At 43.5% G+C, this 18,196-nt stretch overlaps 1 protein-coding gene across 5 annotated transcripts in view; it reads right to left on the reverse strand.

Annotated features, from left to right (window-relative positions):
• Positions 1–622: 622 nt before the first annotated feature.
• The window catches only part of ZNF713 (zinc finger protein 713), a 60,216-nt gene continuing 42,642 nt past the window's right edge, over positions 623–18,196 (reverse strand). For all 5 annotated transcript variants that reach the window (XM_038004285.2, XM_007981266.3, XM_007981264.3 and 2 more), the window contains one exon: positions 623–7,785. In XM_038004285.2, the coding sequence (XP_037860213.2) occupies positions 6,761–7,785 (1,025 nt within the window). In that variant the 3' untranslated portion in view covers positions 623–6,760. The remainder of the gene's footprint in view (positions 7,786–18,196) is intronic.

Raw genomic sequence — 18,196 nt, forward strand, 5'->3', positions numbered from 1 at the left:
GAGGCACGAGAATACCGTGAACCCGGGAGGGCAGTTGGAGCCTGCAGTGAGCTGAGATTGCGCCACTGCACTCCAGCCTGGGCGATAGAGTGAGACTCTTGTCTAAAAAAAAAATACATCAAACATTAATCAAAATACAAATTCTAATGAGTATTTGTATTAGTCTGTTTTCACACTGCTATAAAAAAATACTCAAGATTGGGTAATTTATAAAGGAAAGAGGTTTAATTGACTCACAGTTACACATGGCTGGGGAGGCCTTGGGAAACTTACAATCATGGCAAAAGGGGAAGCAGGCATGTCTTACATGGCAGCAGGCAAGACAGAGTGTGAGTGAGCGAAGCGGGAAGAGTCCCTTATAAAACCATCAGATCTCATGAGAACTCACTCACTATCACAAGAACAGCATGGGGGAAAATGCCCCCATGATTCAATCACCTCCCATTAGGTTTCTCCCTTGACACATGGGGATTACAATTTGAGATGAGATTTGGGTGGGGACACAAAGCCAAATCATATCACTATTTTTCTCCATGCTAACAAGCTCTTTGGACATAAAAGAACCAATCAACAGGACAATTCTTTACTAATACTCTGAGGTTATGAGAAATAGTCACACAGATTTTGGTGTTGAGCAGCAATCTTTTTTTTTTATTAAAGTTTATATATTTACCAAATGTTTTCAGAGTGTTATAAAAGACTGTTCCAGGCACTGTTTGTATCTACTGGATTAGGAGTAAAATGACTGATGTTATAGTGACATTTCAGTCAGAGAAACCCTGAATAATAAGTCATCTACTACTATGTGTAGCTTAAGTATTTCTTCTCATAGAAAAAGGACAACAACACTTGGTTGGATGGACCAAAGAAACTAATACATGTGAAATGGTAATATATTACTCTCCTAGATAGAAACAAGTCATAACAAACAAGTACTGGAATGTGTACACCTCTGGTTCCCGTATACTGGGAGTACCAGTATTCATATTTAGGCTTCACTCCTTAACTTGGAACATTTTGAAGAGAACAAAGGACAACATGAGAATGAATCCACACCAAGTTTACTGTATAATTAACATAAACCAAATCATTTATGACCCTAAGGAATATATAATAGGATTCTAATGAACAATTCCTATGTATGAAGAATTGGTGAAAGTCCTTGGCCAACTGTGGTCAGGTTCAGTCCAGACACCTTTTTTTCTGGGATGTCCAAGTTCTGCTCATCCTCTTCTGAGAATTCCATCTTGTTCTTGTTTTTCACCTGTGCTGTGATACAGATACACTGCCTTGTACTGGAGCCTTTAGAACTCTTTGCAAAAAAAATTTTTTTTTTCCTGGTTGCAAAAGTAAACCTTTTTTTTTTTTTGAGACAGTCTCACTCTGTCATCCAAGCTGGAGTGCAGTGGCATGATCTTGGCTCAGTGCAACCTCTGCCTCCCAGGTTCAGGTGATTCTTCTGCCTCAGCCTCACCAGTAGCTGGGACTACAGGTGCGTGCCACCACGTCTGGCTAATTTTTGTATTTTTAGTAGAGACAGTTTCACCATACTGGCAAGGCTGGTCTGGAACTCCTCACCTCATGATCTGCCCACCTCGGCCTCCCAAAGTGCTGGGATTACAGGCATGAGTCACTGCGCCCAGCCACAAAATTAAGCTTTGATCAAAGATTTTACCAAGAGTAATTAACCTTTTTTTTTTTTTTTTTTTTTTGAGACTCACTCTGTTGCCCAGGCTGGAGTGCAGTGGGGTAATCTCGGTTCACTGCAAGCTCCGCCTCCCAGGTTCAGGCCATTCTCCTGCCTCAGCCTCCCAAGTAGCTGGGACTACAGGTGCCCGCCACCACACCTGGCTAATTTTTTGTGTTTTTAGTAGAAAGGGGGTTTCACCATGTTAGCCAGGATGGTCTCCATCTCCTGACCTCGTGATCTGCCCGCCTCGGCCTCTCAAAGTGCTGGGATTACAGGCATGAGCCACCATACCCGGCCTTAACTATTACTTTATTTTTTATTTTTATTTTTGAGACGGAGTCTTGCTCTGTCGCCCAGGCTGGAGTGCAGTGGCGGGATTTCGGCTCACTGCAAGCTCCGCCTCTCGGGTTCATGCCATTATCCTGCCTCAGCCTCCCGAGTAGCTGGGACTACAGGCACCCGCCACCACGCCCGGCTAATTTTTTGTATTTTTTTTTTTTTTGAGACAGAGTCTTGCTCTGTCGCCCGCGCTGGAGTGCAGTGGCCGGATCTCAGCTCACTGCAAGCTCCGCCTCCCAGGTTTACGCCATTCTCCTGCCTCAGCCTCCCGTGTAGCTGGGACTACAGGCGCCCGCCACCTCGCCCAGCTAGTTTTTTGTATTTTTTAGTAGAGACGGGGTTTCACCGTGTTAGCCAGGATGGTCTCGATCTCCTGACCTCGTGATCCGCCCGTCTCGGCCTCCCAAAGTGCTGGGATTACAGGCTTGAGCCACCGCGCCTGGCCAATTTTTTGTATTTTTAGTAGAGACAGGGTTTCACCGAATTAGCCAAGATGGTCTCGATCTCCTGACCTCGTGATCTGCCTGCCTCAGCCTCCCAAAGTGCTGGGATGACATGCATGATTACTTTTAAAAAGAACATACGTGGCTGGGCACGGTGGCTCACGCCTGTAATCCCAGCACTTTGGGAGGCCGAAGGCAGGCAGATCATGAGGTCAGGAGTTTGAGACCAGCCTGGCCAACATAGTGAAATCCTGTCATTACTAAAACCACAAAAAATTAGCCGGGTGTGGTGGCAGGCGCCTGTAATCCCAGCTACTCAGGAGGTTGAGGCAGGGGAATGGCTTGAACCCAGGAGGCGGAGATTGCAGCAAACCAAGATAGTGCCATTGCATTCCAGCTCAGGCGACAGTGCCAGACTCAGTCTCAAAAAAAAAAAAAAAAAAAAAAAAAAAATTACATACCTCTGCTGATACTTCACCTTTGCTCACTCTCTCCCTTCCTGAAATCTGAGTGCCTTATATCCTGCCTCATTATGGCAAATGAATGTTAAATGTGGCTTTTTTGGGGTGAGGATGCTTCCAGAATTGAGTTGCCCTGAAAATGCATTGCCACTGCACAGATGTTTGGACAAAATACTATTAGAAAGCCTCCCTGACTACAACAACTCAAGGTTTCATTAACTATTTCATACCTACTGTTGCATGGGACAAAAATGCTTTTGAAAAGTTTAATTTCTACAATGAAATGAGGTTTTTTGGGGGTTTTAGTGTTTTTGTTTTTTAAAGTCTTTAAATCATTTCAGCTTTGATTCAGGGCCTATAAAATCTAGTTCTTTCTTGGGGAGAAGAAATCAGGGAAGTCTTGAGCCAGGCTCAAGTTAGAAGAAAGGTGAGAAAGCAAGCAGACTGCACTCCTGCCTTAACCTTATGGTTTTTTCAACCATGCCTGAGAAGACAGAGGAAACCTGAAAACCAAGAAACTAAAGTGTCCCTATACTTGCAGTCATTCATGGTTTATGACTGTTTACATTTTGAATGCTTTAAAATATCAAATGTGGGGCTGGGTGCAGTGGCTCACGCCTGTAATCTCAACTCTCTGGGAGGCTGAGGTGGATGGAGCACCTGAGATTAAATGTTCGAGACCAGCCTGACCAATACAGTGAAACCCTGTCTCTACTATAAATACAAAAATTAGCCGGACGTGGTGACGCGCACCTGTAATCCCAGATACTTGGGAGACTGAACAAAATCACCTTAAATTCTGATATATTATACTTTGGATATTTGTCCCTTCCAATCTCAGGTTGAAATGTGATCCCTAATATTGGAGGTGGGGCCTGGTGGGAGGTGTTTGGGCCACGGGGGTGGATCCCCCATGAATGGCTTGGTGTCCTCCCTGTGTTATTGAATGAGTTCTCACTCTGGTAGTTCACGTGAGAGCTGAGTGTTTCAGAGCTTGCAACCTCCCCCATCTCTCTTGACCCCTCTCTTGTCATGTAATATGCTGGCTCCCACTGACCTTCCGCCATAATTGGAAGCGTTCTGAGGCCGTCAACAGAAGCGGACACCAGCACCATACTTCCTGGACAGCCTGCAGAACTATAAGCCAAAAAAAGCTTCTTTTCTTTATAAACTACCCAGTTTCAGGTATTCCTTTATAGCAATGCAAACAAATTAATAGGAATTATTTTTGGAAAAAAGTGTTACAGATACGTATTTCTTTTTTTTCTTTTTCTTTCTTTTTTTTTTTTTGAGATGGAGTCTCGCTCTATTGCCCAGGCTGGAATGCAGTGGCACGATCTCGGCTCACTGCAACCTCCGCCTCCCAGGTTCAAGCAATTCTCCTGCCTCAGCCTCCCAAGTAGCTGGGGTTACAGGTGCACACCATCACGCCCAGCTAATTTTTGTATTGTTAGTAGAGACTCGGTTTTACCATGTTGGCCAGGCTGGTCTTGAACACCTAACCTCAAGTGATCCACCTGCCTTGGCCTCCCAAAGTGCTGGGATTATAGACGTGAGCCATTGCGCCTGGCCCAGATATATATTTCAATAAATAAAATAAATGATTAAGCCAATTAGACTACTTCTTTAGGTGTTTATATAAACCACTGCAGCTCTCCCCTGATTCCCACCCTCAACATGGCACCAGGGCTCACCCACAGATACAGTTCCTCACTTCTGCATCTTCCACAGTGATACAGGGTGGCATGGGATTCTTAGCCTCTGGTCATTATTTTATAAAAACCCAAAACTTTTATCCTACAAATACAGCAGAAATAATTTTAACTGAAAAAATCTAGACTTGCCACAGAGAAATTTAAAGCTAAAACAAAATAGAAAAGCAGACTTCTCTGAATCAGTATTTCAAAGTTCATCAATAGCACCCTCAAGTCTCCCTCAAGGCTCTTCTCAAAGTGTTCCTAGGATTCATTTGATGAAAATAATGTCAAGATTGCAAAAAGAATCATCACAGGATATTGCCACAAACTATCACACTGTTTCTCAAACAATGGCACACAAGATTTTGGGTGGTACATCAATGAATATTTTTAATTTCAAGGTTATGTATCTATTTTGATGAAGAGTAGAATAAATTTAATTAGCATATAAAACTAGCATATAACTTATTAGTTTTATATGCTAAATAGTATTTCCTAAGAGAAGGCTAAAAATTTTGCATCCCTTTATAAAGAATATTAGGTAAATGGTAGATATGGTAAAAACTGTAAAGAGAGCATACAAATAACTGATGTTTGTGAAATACCGCTCTTTTATGTTTATTTCAAGTTAATGTGACTGGTTGCACTACAGCATTGCCTTTATTTTTAAATTTTACTTTTCTTTTTTTTTTGAGACAGAGTCTCACTCTGTCGCCCAGGCTGGAGTACACTGGCACGATCTTGGCTCACTGCAACCTCCGCCTACCAGGTTCAAGCAATTCTCCTGCCAGCCTCCCAAGCTGCTGGGAGGTGGTGCAAGTGTGCACCACCACACCCAGCTAATTTTTGTATTTTTAGTAGAGATGCGGTTTTTACCATGTTGGCCAGGCTGGTCTCAAACTCCTGACCTTAGGTGATCGCCCCACCTCGGCCGCCCAAAGTGCTGGGATTATAGGCGTGACCCACCGCCCCCAGCCAGCACTGTCTTTAATTAATCAAAATTTCAGATTTAAAAGTTTTATACCATAAACTGCCAGGTGCGGTGGCTCACGCCTGTAATCCCAGCACTTTGGGAGGCCGAGGCAGGTGGATCACAAGGTCAGGAGTTCGAGACCAGCCTAGTCAATATGATGAAACCCTGTCTCTACTAAAATTTAGGAAAAAAATGTCAGCTGGGCATGGTGGCACGCACCTGTAAGGCTGAAGAAGGAGAATCGCTGGAAGCCGGGAGGCAGAGGTTGCAGTGAGCCAAGATTGGGCCATTGCACTCCAGCCTGGGTGACAGAGCAAGATTCCGTCTCAAAAAAAAAAAAAAGATTTATACCATAAAACTTACAGGTGAGTAATTACAAGTTGTTGCCTATAGGATTTCTTTCTTTCTTTTTTTTTTTTTTTGAGACAGAGTCTTACTCTGTTGCCCAGGCTGGAGTGCAGTGGCATGATCTCAGCTCACTGCAACCTTCACCTCCCATGTTCAAGTCATTCTCATGCCTCAGTCTCCAGAGTAGCTGGGATTGCAGTTGTGCACCACCATGCCTGGATAAGGAATTCTGATTTTTAAAAAAGTTTTATATCAGATTTGGAACATGACTCCAAATATAATCTCATTTGTAAAATAAATTATTTTTCCTTTTTATAACCCCTCCTGGGAATGTAATATGCTGCTAGTTTAAGGTTTAAATTAATTTGGTTTCTATGCATTGAAAGTTTATGACCGGGTGCAGTGGCTCATGCCTGTAATTCCAGCACTTTGGGAGGCTGAGGTGGGTAGATCACCTGAGGTTAGGAGTTTGAGACCAGCCTGGCCAACACGGTGAAACCCCGTCTCCACTAAAAATACAAAAAATTAGCTAGGTGTGGTGGTGCGTACCTGTAGTCCCAGCTACTCAGGAGGCTGAGGCAGGAGAATTGCTTGAACCCAGGAGGTGGAGGCTGCAGTGAGCCGAGATCGCACCACTGCACTTCAGCCTGGGTGACAGAAAAAAAAAAGAAAGAAAGAAAGAAAGAAAGAAAGAAAGTTTATGTATAAGCTTTCTCTCCACTATGAATAATTTGATATTGAATGGGATAAAAAGGTCTGACCAAAAAATCTCCTACATTTATATATTTATCTATTTCCCCCACCACAAGTTATGTGCTGCTAAGTGAAGGACTGTGGCAAACTGTTTGCTCACATTTATATTCACATAATTTCTCCCTAGTATGGATTTTCCTGTGTTGATTAAGGTGCGCGCTCTGGCTAAAGGCTTTCCCGCATTCATTACATTTATAGGGTTTCTCTCCTGTATGAGTTCTTTCATGTTGATTCAGATGTGTCCTCTGACTGAAGGCTTTGCCACAGAAACCACATTCATAAGGTTTCTCTCCAGTATGAAGTCTATGATGTTCAGTAAGGGATGTGATGCGGCTAAAAGCTTTACCACATTGATTACATTTATAGGGCTTTTCTCCAGTATGAATCCTCAGATGCTGAGTAAAGGATGAATGCTGACGGAAGGCTTTCCCACATCCATTGCATATAAAAGGCTTTTCTCCTGTGTGAATTCTCTGATGTTGAATGAGATGTATCCTCTGGCTGAATCTTTTTCCACATTCATCACACTTATAGGGTTTCTCTCCTGTAAGCACCATCTGAGGCTGGGTAAAAGATGAGTTGTGGCTGAAGGCCTTCCCACACTCACTGGGTTTCTCTGCGGTATGAATATGATCAGTAAGAAGAATATGTTGATTGAAGATTTTTCCACACTCACTGTATTCGTAGGGAGTCTCTCTTACATAATTTCCCTGATAGTAAACCAAGTCTGAATTATGTTTGATGCTGTTTCCCTGTGTGTCAGAATTCAGGGGTATTTTAATAGAAGGAATTCTCTGATGCATAAGGTTTGAGTTCAGATTACAGTTTTCTGCAAATTTATTACACTCAAGGCTTCTCTCCTGTGTGATCTTTCTGTGGGTCAAAGTTACTTGTCCTAAATATCTCTTGTGGTTTTCTTGGTTAAACTCTGGATGGTAATCAAAATCCCAGAGTCCTCCTAGGATGGAGTACCAGAAGCAGTCTCCAGAGAGTCTCTCCATTATCATCTCATGGGTTTGATTTTCATCAGAAATATTCTGGCTTGTGGTTGACTTTTTGATTTCGGGTCTGTTTTCTCCATCTAAAAGAAATTCAGAATATACAAATACTTTCCGATATTCTCATGTTATCTATGATTGGAAGAAGAAATTATTGCACAGCAAATTACCAAATAAAACTGACAGTAATGTGTACAAGGCATACGTGGCATTGAAAGTTTTCCAATGTGGCCACGTCACAAAGGGAAAGACTATGAGAAGTCACAAGAAGCAAGGAGCAGAGGGAATTTTTAAACATGTGCAGTAATCATAGAAAGAAGGGATCATCCAGGAGTATCCGCGCTTGAAAGCAGATGGACACAAGAATAAGGTGTATCAGGGAAAAGTCTCTGATCAGTGGTGGGAGACAGAGGAATGATTAATTACAGAAGGCTGATCTGAGGCCAGGCCTTTATAAATCTCATATGCAGATGACTTGATTGTAATGCCAGCTACTTGTTCATTTAAACAGTATTTCTTCCCATTTTTATCTTTTGTTTAAAATGATAAAACTAATACTTGCTGATAGACACATATTCAAATAATGTGAGAATGTGTAAAGTGTAAAGAAAGAATCCCATCCATTAAAGGAAATCCTTGTTAATAGTTTGGAGCCTGTCTTGTCAGATTTTCCCTATGTTCACACAGGTATATATGAAAACCATATTTTGGACAAGCATGACCTATGGATTATGATTTTTAAATTTCATTTTAGTCTACCACAACTTCTTTAAACTTTACTTAGTGGAGGTATTCTTCTTCTGCTTCTAGATGAAGACTTGAACAGGTCCCATGGCTTTCCCCTCCTTTTTTTTTTTTTTTTTGAGATGGAGTCTCACTCTATCACCCAGGCTGGAGTGCAGGGGCGCGATCTTGGATCACGGCAACTTCCACCTCCCGGGTTCAAGCAATTCTCCTGCCTCAACCTCCGGAGGAGCTGGGATTACAGGCGTGCGCCACCACGCCCAGCTAATTTTTGTATTTTTAGTAGACACAGGGTTTCACCATGTTGGCCAGGCCGATCTCGACCTCTTGACCTCAGGTGATCTGACTGCCTCAGCCTCCCAAAGTGCTGGGATTATAGGCATGAGCCACTGCACCCGGCCTCTTAATTCTTATTTTTTGATAAAGTATCTCACTCTGTCACCTAGGCTGGAGTGTAGTGGCATGATCATAGCTCCCTGCAGCCACGTCCTGGGCTCAAGCAATACTCCCACCTCAGCTTCCCAAGTAGCTAGGACTACAGGTGTGTGCCACCATGCCTGACTAATATTTTGATTTTTTTTTTTTTTTTTTTTTTTTTTTTTTTTTTTTAAGAGACGGGGGTCTCACTATGTTTCCCAGGCTGGTCTGGAACTCTTGGCCTTAAGCAGTCCTCCTGCCTGGGCTTCCCAAAGTGCTGGGATTACAGGTGTGAGCCACTGCTGCCAGCCTCCCCTTAATTCTTAGGTAACAGATGTTCCTACTGTTACATTGTCACAAACACAGTATCTACACAATAATTAAAATGATCAGTCCTGGGTAATAGTCAAAACCCCGAAAGTAATTCCTTTCCTTTCCCCTGGATGGGTTATAGAAAGGGTTATGTTCTATCTTTCTCCCTACTTGAGTTGCTCCCCTACTCTACCATCTCCCCATGAGTGTCTTTGCCTTTACTCTCTTGCTTCTTTCCCTGCTTTACTACTTCCCTGCTCACCCCTGCCCTCACTCTCTCACTGTAGTTTTTTAAAATTTAAATTTAAATTTTCTTTGGAGACAGTCTTGCTCTGTGGCCAGGCTGGAGTGCAGTGGTGTGCTCTAGGCTCCCTGCAACCTCTGCCTTCTGGGTTCAAACGATTCTCGTGCCTCAGCCTCCCAAGTAGCTGGGACCACAGGCATGCACCACCACACCTGGCTAATCTTTCGTATTTTTAGTAGAGACAGGGTTTTGCCATGTTGGTCAGGCTGGTCTCGAATTCCAAGCTCAGGTAATCTGCCTGCCTTGGCCTCCCCAAGTGCTGGGATTACAAGCATGAGCCACCGCACTCAGCCCACTCACTGTAGTTTAGTTTCTAACAAGAGTTAGGATTAGGGACTGTGTGGAGGGAGAAGAGATTAAGAGAATGGCTTGTTTTTGTATGGCTGAGTGGCTTCACATTCTCAGCTTGGCAGATGGTTAAAATGGCTTCATTTTGGAGAAGTTTTACCACTTTTGGGAGGCTCTTGCTAGACACCTTCCCCTCACCCCTTGTCATTTCCATAACGTAGATAGATAGATCTCTACTTTGGGCATGTACCCTACTTGACAAGATCCAAGACCACGCTGGCTGACCCACAGGAAACACTGATGATACCTTGCCCCAACAAAGCTGGGCAGTACAGACTCATCCCAATTCAGCAGCTTATCCTGGCTAACCCACAAAGGCCATTTAAGTCATCTCTTCCTGGTCTTGGACTTTCTGAGAGGGTCAGCTTCAGCTTTCTTAGACATGAGGTCCACACCAGTCTTCACCTTCCAACCATAGAGAACAGACATTACAGCTGCCAGAGTGGTCCCCTTGAACCTGGGTAACCAGATAATTGTTGTCTTAATTGGGACACTTGATGGCAGTATCATCACTAATTCTGCAGGAACTGTCATGGGAAACTGGGTGGGGAAACTTCTAACCATTCCACCTTGGCTCAACCCTTAATATGCATCCTTCTATCTCTTCCCTCAAAAGGGGGTTAGGAACTCACAACATGGTTTTCTGCTCTTTACCCAGTCTCCTCACAGAAGTCCCTCTCAGATCTCTCTCTCTTTTTTTTTTTTTTTTTTTTTTTGAGACAGATCCTCACTCTGTTGCCCAGGCTGGAGTGCAGTGGTGTGATCTCAGCTCACTGCAACCTTTGCCTCCCGGGTTCAAGTGATTCTCCCACCTCAGCCTCCCAAGTAGCTGGGACTACAGGTGCACACCATCATGCCTGGCTAATTTTTAAATTTTTAGTAGAGACAGGGTTTCACCATGTTGGCCAAGCTGGTCTTGAACTCCTGACCTTAAATGATCTGCCTGCCTCGTCCTCCCAAAGTACTGGGATTACAAGTGTGAGCGACCATGCCTGGCCTCTCTCAGATCTTTCTTATAGCCTTGCTCTGGCTGGCCAAGGGATGAGGTTCATGAGGTCATTTACTATGCTCATGGAGATGTGGGTGAGGGTTCCTACACCTACTTTGGTACACAGGTATCTTCTGTCAACTCTCAGGGAGGAAGAGTCCCTTCTAACACACACATATATATGAGTAACTATGTGTATGTATTTATACATACATAGTTTTAATTTATTTTTAAACCAAAACAGGATAATGTATGTATTGCCTATGTAACTTTGTTACTCAACAATATTCTTTCTAAATGAGTGTGTGTATGTGTGTGTGTATATATATATATAGATCTACTTCATTCTTTTTAAAGGGCATATCCTACTTTTAAAAACTCTTTTCTCCTGCTGTTAAGTTTTAGGTTTCCAATTTTCTTTGCTATTTCATACAATAATGCAATGAACATCCTTACACAAACATCTTATGGACCTAAGTTAGTATTTCAATATGACAGACAATATGCAATGCCAGCCCAGGTGCAGTGGCTCATGCCTGTAATCCCAGCACTTTGGGAGGCCGAGGCAGGTGGATTGCGAGGTCAGGAGTTCAAGACCAGCCTTGCCAACATGGTGAAACCCCACCTCTACTAAAAAAATACAAAAATTAGTCTGGGCGTAGTGGCTCACGCCTGTAATCCCAGCACTTTGGGAGGCTGAGACGGGCGGATCACGAGGTCAGGAGATTGAGACCATCCTGGCTAACACGGTGAAACCCTATCTATACTAAAAATACAAAAAAAAAAAAAAAAAATTAGCTGGGCATAGGGGCTGGCGTCTGTAGTCATAGCTACTCAGGAGGCTAAGGCAGGAGAATGGCATGAACCTGGGAGGCGGAGCTTGCAGTGAGCCGAGATCGCGCCACTGCACTCCAGCCTGGGCGACAGAGCGAGACTCCATCTCAAAAAACAAACAAACAAAAAATTAGCCAGGTGTGGTGGTGTATATCTGTAATCCCAGCTACTCGGGAGGCTGAGGCAGGAGAATCACTTGAACCTGGGAGGCGGAGGTTGCAGTGAGCCAAGATCGCGCCACTGCACTCCAGTCTGGGCAACAGAGCAAGACTCCATCTCAGAAAAAAAAAAAAGCAATGCCAGATCATAGGGTTTGCACAGTATACATTTTGATAAATTCTGTCAAATTGTTCTCTTAAAAGGCTCTACCATGACTGGGCACAGTGGCTCACGCCTGTAATCCTAGCATTTTGGAAGGCCAAAGCAGGCAGATTGCTTGAGGCCAGGAGGTTGAGACCAACTTGGACAACACAGCGAAATCGTGTCTACAAAAGATACAAAAAACATAGCCAGGTGTGGTGGCATGCGCTTGCCATCCTAGCTACTAGGGAGGCTGAGGTGAGAGGACCACCTGAGCCCAGGGAGGCTGGAGCTGCAGCAAGTCATGATTGTGCCACTGCACCTAAGCCTGGGTGACCAAACACACATAAGGCTCTACCAAATGCACCTAACAGTGTGAAATGTAACTCATTTCACCCACACCATTCCCAACATAGGATGTGATAACATTTTGATTTTGCCAATTTGATGGGTGAAAAATGGTACCTCATCCATGCTTTAATTTTTATTTATTTCATTATGTTAGCTTGAACATTTCCCCATATATTTATGGGCTGGTTTATTTCTTTTGTGAATGTTTTGGTGGTACTGGGGATCTGTAGACCTGCTAAAATTGAACACAAAGTTTTGTGGGCAAGTACCTACATATATTTTTCTAGAGCGAGAACCACAACTTTCATTAGATTTTCAAAGGGGTTCAAGATTCAAAAAAAGTTTGAGCCTCTGTTTTAAGGATATCCTAGTCTCTTTGCCAACAGTCTTTCCTCCTATTTCATTATTCAGCATAATAAAACTAAATTATTCTTCCTAAGTCATTGATTTCATCATGTTCACCCACACAAAATCTGGTAGCCCCAACCCTTTTAAATTATCCTTAACAAAACATTAGGCTCAGTACAGTGGCTCTTTCCTGTAAACCCAGCACTCTGGGAGGCCAAGGTGGGCAAATGCTTGAGCCCAGGAGCTCAAGACCAGCCTGGGCAACATAGCAAAACCCTGTTTCTACAAAAAGATGCAAAAATTATCCGGGTGTGGTGGTGCGCACCTATAGCCCCAGCTACTGGGGAGGCTGAGGTGGGAGAATTGCTTGGGCCTGGGAGGCAGAAGTTGCCGTGAGCTGAGATTGTGCCACTGCACTTCAGCCTGGGCGACAAAGTGAGACCCTGTCTCACAAACAACAATGACAAAAACAAAACAAAACAAAAATTAGATTATGCATGGCCAACAAACTATTCCTACTCATTTAATACAGTAAAGTCAAATAAGTAAATTCAAGCATAAAATTATAGTAAGAGGCTGGGCGCAGTGGCTCATGCCTGTAATCCAAGCACTTTGGGGGACTGAGGTGGCTGGATCACCTGAGGTCAGGAGTTCGAGACCAGCCTGGCCAACATGGTGAAACCCTGTCTCTACTAAAAATACAAAAAATTAGCCAAGAATCCCAGCTACTCAGGAGGCTGAGGCAGGAGAATCACTTGCACTCAGGAGGCGGAGGCTGCAGTGAGCCAAGATCATGCCATTGCACTCCAGCCTGGGCAAAAACAGTGAAACTCCGTCACAAACAAACAAACAAAAATTATAGGAGTAAAAGTAGAACTTAAGATCTTATGTGTGAAATTTTTTTTTTTTTTTTTTTTTTGAGACAGGGTCTTACTCTTTCACCCAGGCTGGAGTGCAGTGGTGCAATCTCAGCTCATTGCGACCTCTGTCTCCCGAGTAGCTGGTATTACAGGCGCTTGACACCACACCCAGCTAATTTTTTGTATTTTTAGTAGGGATGGGGTTTCACCATGTTAATCAGGCTGGTCTTGAACTCCTGATCTTGTGATTCGCCCACCTCGACCTCCCAAAGTGCTGGGATTATAGGCGTGAGCCACCGTGCCCCGTCAGTACCAAAGTATTTTTAACCGATTCACATTTAGGTTGTAGTTTCTTGTTATTACAAATAGCACAGCAAGAGTAGTTAGTTAGCCAAACATATATTAGATTTGTGTGTTTTTTTTTTTTGAGACAGGGTCTTGCTTTGTCACCCAGGCTGGAGTGCAGTGGTGTGATCATAGCTCACATCAGCTTTGACTTCCTGGGCTCAAGTGATCCTTTTGCCTCAGCCTCCAGCGTAGGTGGGACCACAGGCATGTGCCATAATACCCAGCCTTTTTTTTTTTTTTTTTGGTAGAGACGATGTCTCCCTATGTTGCCCAGGCTGGTCTCAAACTCCTGAGCTCAAGTGATCCTTCCGCCTTGGCCTCCCAAAGTGCTGGGATTACAGGTGTGAGCCACTGTGCCTGGCCACAAATTTTTAAAAGAAAAAAAAAAAAGTCCAAGTCAAAAAGTTATGGAAAACAGATTAATAGATGTGCAAAATATATACAAATGACTATGGTCTAAGATTAAATTACATGTGGAAAAATTAAAAGTACACGTGATTACAGTTATACCTGATTGAGAAGATTAATTTTAAACCAATGTATTATTTCAACCAAACTATCAACTGGAACACTTTCTTTTCAGCCAAAAGGCTTGTTTGCACATGGGCTTTGACTCTCGAGTGTTTGAAATGATGGCTGGAGCTCTACAGACTGCCTCTCATGGTCTCTTAGCACTGAATCTGTAGCCTGTGGACCTGGCTCCTGAACCCACAGGGAGGTATGGTCCTCTAGGCTCCTACTGCCCAGCAGCCTGGAGTTCAAGGCATTCATTGCCTAAGCTCTAGCTTCCAGAACTTTAGTTTATCCCTGCAAACATGGCAGCTGTATCACCATGATCATGGCCACTTTTGCTGATTTCCTTCCTTCCACATCTTGCCTCCGTGAGGGAAATGGAAAAACTCCTGCAGCTGCCTGACACACTTGCTATCTACTGATACCAGGAGAGCCTATGCATGCACTGTAGAGATGCTGATCACTCACTGAGGACGGTCCCAAGGCATACTCACATCTTCAATCAAAGGGTGGGCCCATCTACATCCCAGCACCAAATTGCAGATTGAGGCAAAGACTGCCTTGGGCTTTTAGGCAGCTTTGAGGAACAAACTATTCTATTTGCCCCAGTTCCTCAGCTAATCTAGGTCCCCTGTGTTAGCAGATATGATTATAACTGCTTTCAAAAGGAAGGTGGGCATTGAGGAGGATAAAGCCCCCACCAAGCCATGCATAAGGGAGCATGCAGAAATACTGGTCACTCATTATCCACTGTCTACTTCCTTCCTGGTTTGGCCTCACCTGGCTAGAGGCCCAATCATTCACTGAAACCTCCAAGCCCTTCTTTGTACTTTCACCTAAGTGTGCTATCAGATCTCATGCTACCTACCTGCCTATTGTCTAAGATTATAGACAAAGTGCTCTTTGGGAAGAAACTGTTTTCAGACGTGGAAGCAGAGGAGCTTCCCTTGCCCACAGTGAGAATGACATGAAACCTAACTTGTGTCCAAATCCCAAGTTAAGTGATTGTAAGACCTCGGGCATAGCTACAGACTAAGGCCCTCTGGCTTATGGCAGGTGTTCATCGGGCTTCCATTAATCTTGCCTGAGGGCTCTTTATAAAAAAATAACAAAAAACTGGGGATTGGCACAGATTACTGTAGTCTCAATGTCTCTACTATTTTTGCCCATTATCTGTCCCCACTGACTCTATATTCCCTGGATCCACTTTAGGGGTATGAGTCTTCAGTAAAATCAGATGTCTGGGGCACCTATGACCTCCTTTGTATCTAAGAATGGATACCTTCTAGACAGGCCTGTGGTCAGTATGAGCATGCTGTGATGCCACTGGGCAACCTGAAGAACATCTTGCATGGCCTCTGCACCAGGGCATGCCTTGCTGAGCAGATGTTTTCCCTGCTCAGGCCCATCCATGCCTTTTGAACTAAATTGTTTAGGAAACAGGAAGGAAGGAAACAAGGAAGTAAGAAGGGAAAGAAGGAGAGAGGGAAAGAAGGAGGGAGAGAAGGAGAGAGGGAAAGGAAGGAGAGAATTAGGGAGAAAGGGAAGGGGGAAACAATTTTTTTGAAAAAATATTAATCCTTTTTACATGTAAAGCATCATCATATTTTTGGTTCTCTTTTATTAATTTAAAAATGTGTCACAATTTATAGTGGGCTATGACTTTAGTAAATTCAAATTAGAAACAAAAAGAATATGCTAAAAAAGGACAGAAAATGTTAGCGTTCATCAGACACAGTGATAAGGATAAATATTGTTGGGTAACACTTCTGTTTCAATTTTTCTTTTTTTTTGAGACAGAGTTTTGCTCTTGTTGCCCAGGCTGGAGTGCAATGGCGCCATCTTGGCTCACTGCAACCTCCGCCTCTCGGGTTCAAGTGATTCCATGCCTCAGCCTCCCAAGTAGCTGGGATTACAGGTGCCCACCACCACGCCCAGCTAATTTTTGTATTTTTAGTAGAGACAGTGTTTCATCATGTTGGTCAGGCTAGCTTCAAACTCCTGACCTCAGGTGATCCACCTGCCTCATCTCCCAAAGTGCTGGGATTACAAGCATGCATCACTGCACCAGGCCTCGATTTCATAGATTATATAGATCTTATGGATGGCAAGAAACATTTTTTTTTTTTTTTTTTTTTTTTTTTTTGAGAGGGAGTCTTGCTCTGTCGCCCAGGCTGGAGAGCAGTGGCTGGATCTCGGCTCACTGCAAGCTCCGCCTCCCGGGTTTACGCCATTCTCCTGCCTCAGCCTCCCGAGTAGCTGGCACTACAGGCGCCCGCCACCTCGCCTGGCTAGTTTTTTGTATTTTTTAGTAGAGACGGGGTTTCACCGTGTTAGCCAGGATGGTCTCGATCTCCTGACCTTGTGATCCGCCCGTCTCGGCCTCCCAAAGTGCTGGGATTACAGGCTTGAGCCACTGCGCCCGGCCGAAAAATGCATTTTTTAATGAGTGGTGGTCAACAATAATTTACAACTATTGCTTTGGCAAGGTTGACAAGTTTTTTTCTGTAAAGGGTCAGATAGTAAATATTTTAAGTTTTTTGAGCCAGATGGTCTCTGTTGTATTCAGTTCTGCTGTTGCAGGGTGAAAGCATCCATAGACAAAGTTTTTTTGGTTGTTTTGTTTTTGAGGCAGTCTCTCTCTGTCACCTAGGCTGGAGTGCAGTGGTGCAATCTCGGCTTACTGCAACCTCCGCCTCCCAGGCTCAAGTGATCCTCTTGGCTCAACACTCAGCCTCCTGGGTAGCTGGGACTACAGGGGTGCACCACCATGCTCAGCTAAGTTTTGTACTTTTTGTGGCTACAGGTTTTATCATGTTGCCCAAGATGGTCCTGAACTCCTGAGCTCAAGCAATCCTCCCGCCTCTTATGTAAAAGAATGAGTGTGGCTGTGTTCCCATAAAACTTTATTTACAAAAACATGTTACTCTAGACTACATTATTTTTCATCCAAAGAGCCTACAAAGCCAAACAAGGTATGTGGAAAGGAAGTCCCATGACTGGTCTAGGACATCTTTATGCTGACTTCCAGTTCATCTGATCCCAGCAATGTACGAGAGTGCTTTCCTCCTCATGGACCCAGCGGTGTATATTGCCAAACTTTTCGACTCTTGCTAATCTGGTAGGCAAGATAATTTGTGTAGCTTTAATTTGCATTTCTCTTATTATGACTGAGACTGAACATTTTTTCATATGTTAAATGTATTTGGATTCCTTTAAGAACTGTTCATAACCCAGGAGGCAGAGGTTGCAGTGAGCGGAGATCGTGTCACTGCACTCCAGCTTGGGCAACAAAGTGAGACTCTGTTAAAAAAAAAGAAAAATAACTGTTCATATTATTTTTATTGGGCTGTTGGCCTCTTATTAATTTAGAGGAGCATTTTATAACATTAATAGATGATGAGCTCTTTTGACATAAGTTGAAAATATTTTCCTCCATTGTTGTTTATCTTTTTACTTAGTTTATTGTTTTACCTCATGCAGAATTATTATTTTATACCATGCAGAATTTTTGGATTTGTGTGTATTGAATACATATGAATCTCCTCTTTAATGGCTTCTGGATTTTAAATCATAGTCAGAAAAAACTCCCCCATTTCAAGGTTATAAAAGATTTCTCCCACGTTTTCTTCCAGGTCTCTCTCTCTCTTTTGTTTTTTGTTTTTTTTTTTTTGAGACAGAGTCTTGCTCTCTCACCCGGGCTGGAGTGCAGTGGCGCAGTCTCAGTTCACTGCGACCTTCATCTTCCAGGCTAAAGTGGTTCTCATGCCTTAGCCTCCTGAATAACTGGGACTACAGGTGTGCGCCACTGCACCCAGCCTCTAACA

The sequence above is a fragment of the Chlorocebus sabaeus genome, chromosome 21 (genome assembly GCF_047675955.1).
Source record: "Chlorocebus sabaeus isolate Y175 chromosome 21, mChlSab1.0.hap1, whole genome shotgun sequence".
NCBI classification, from domain to species: Eukaryota; Metazoa; Chordata; class Mammalia; order Primates; family Cercopithecidae; genus Chlorocebus; species Chlorocebus sabaeus.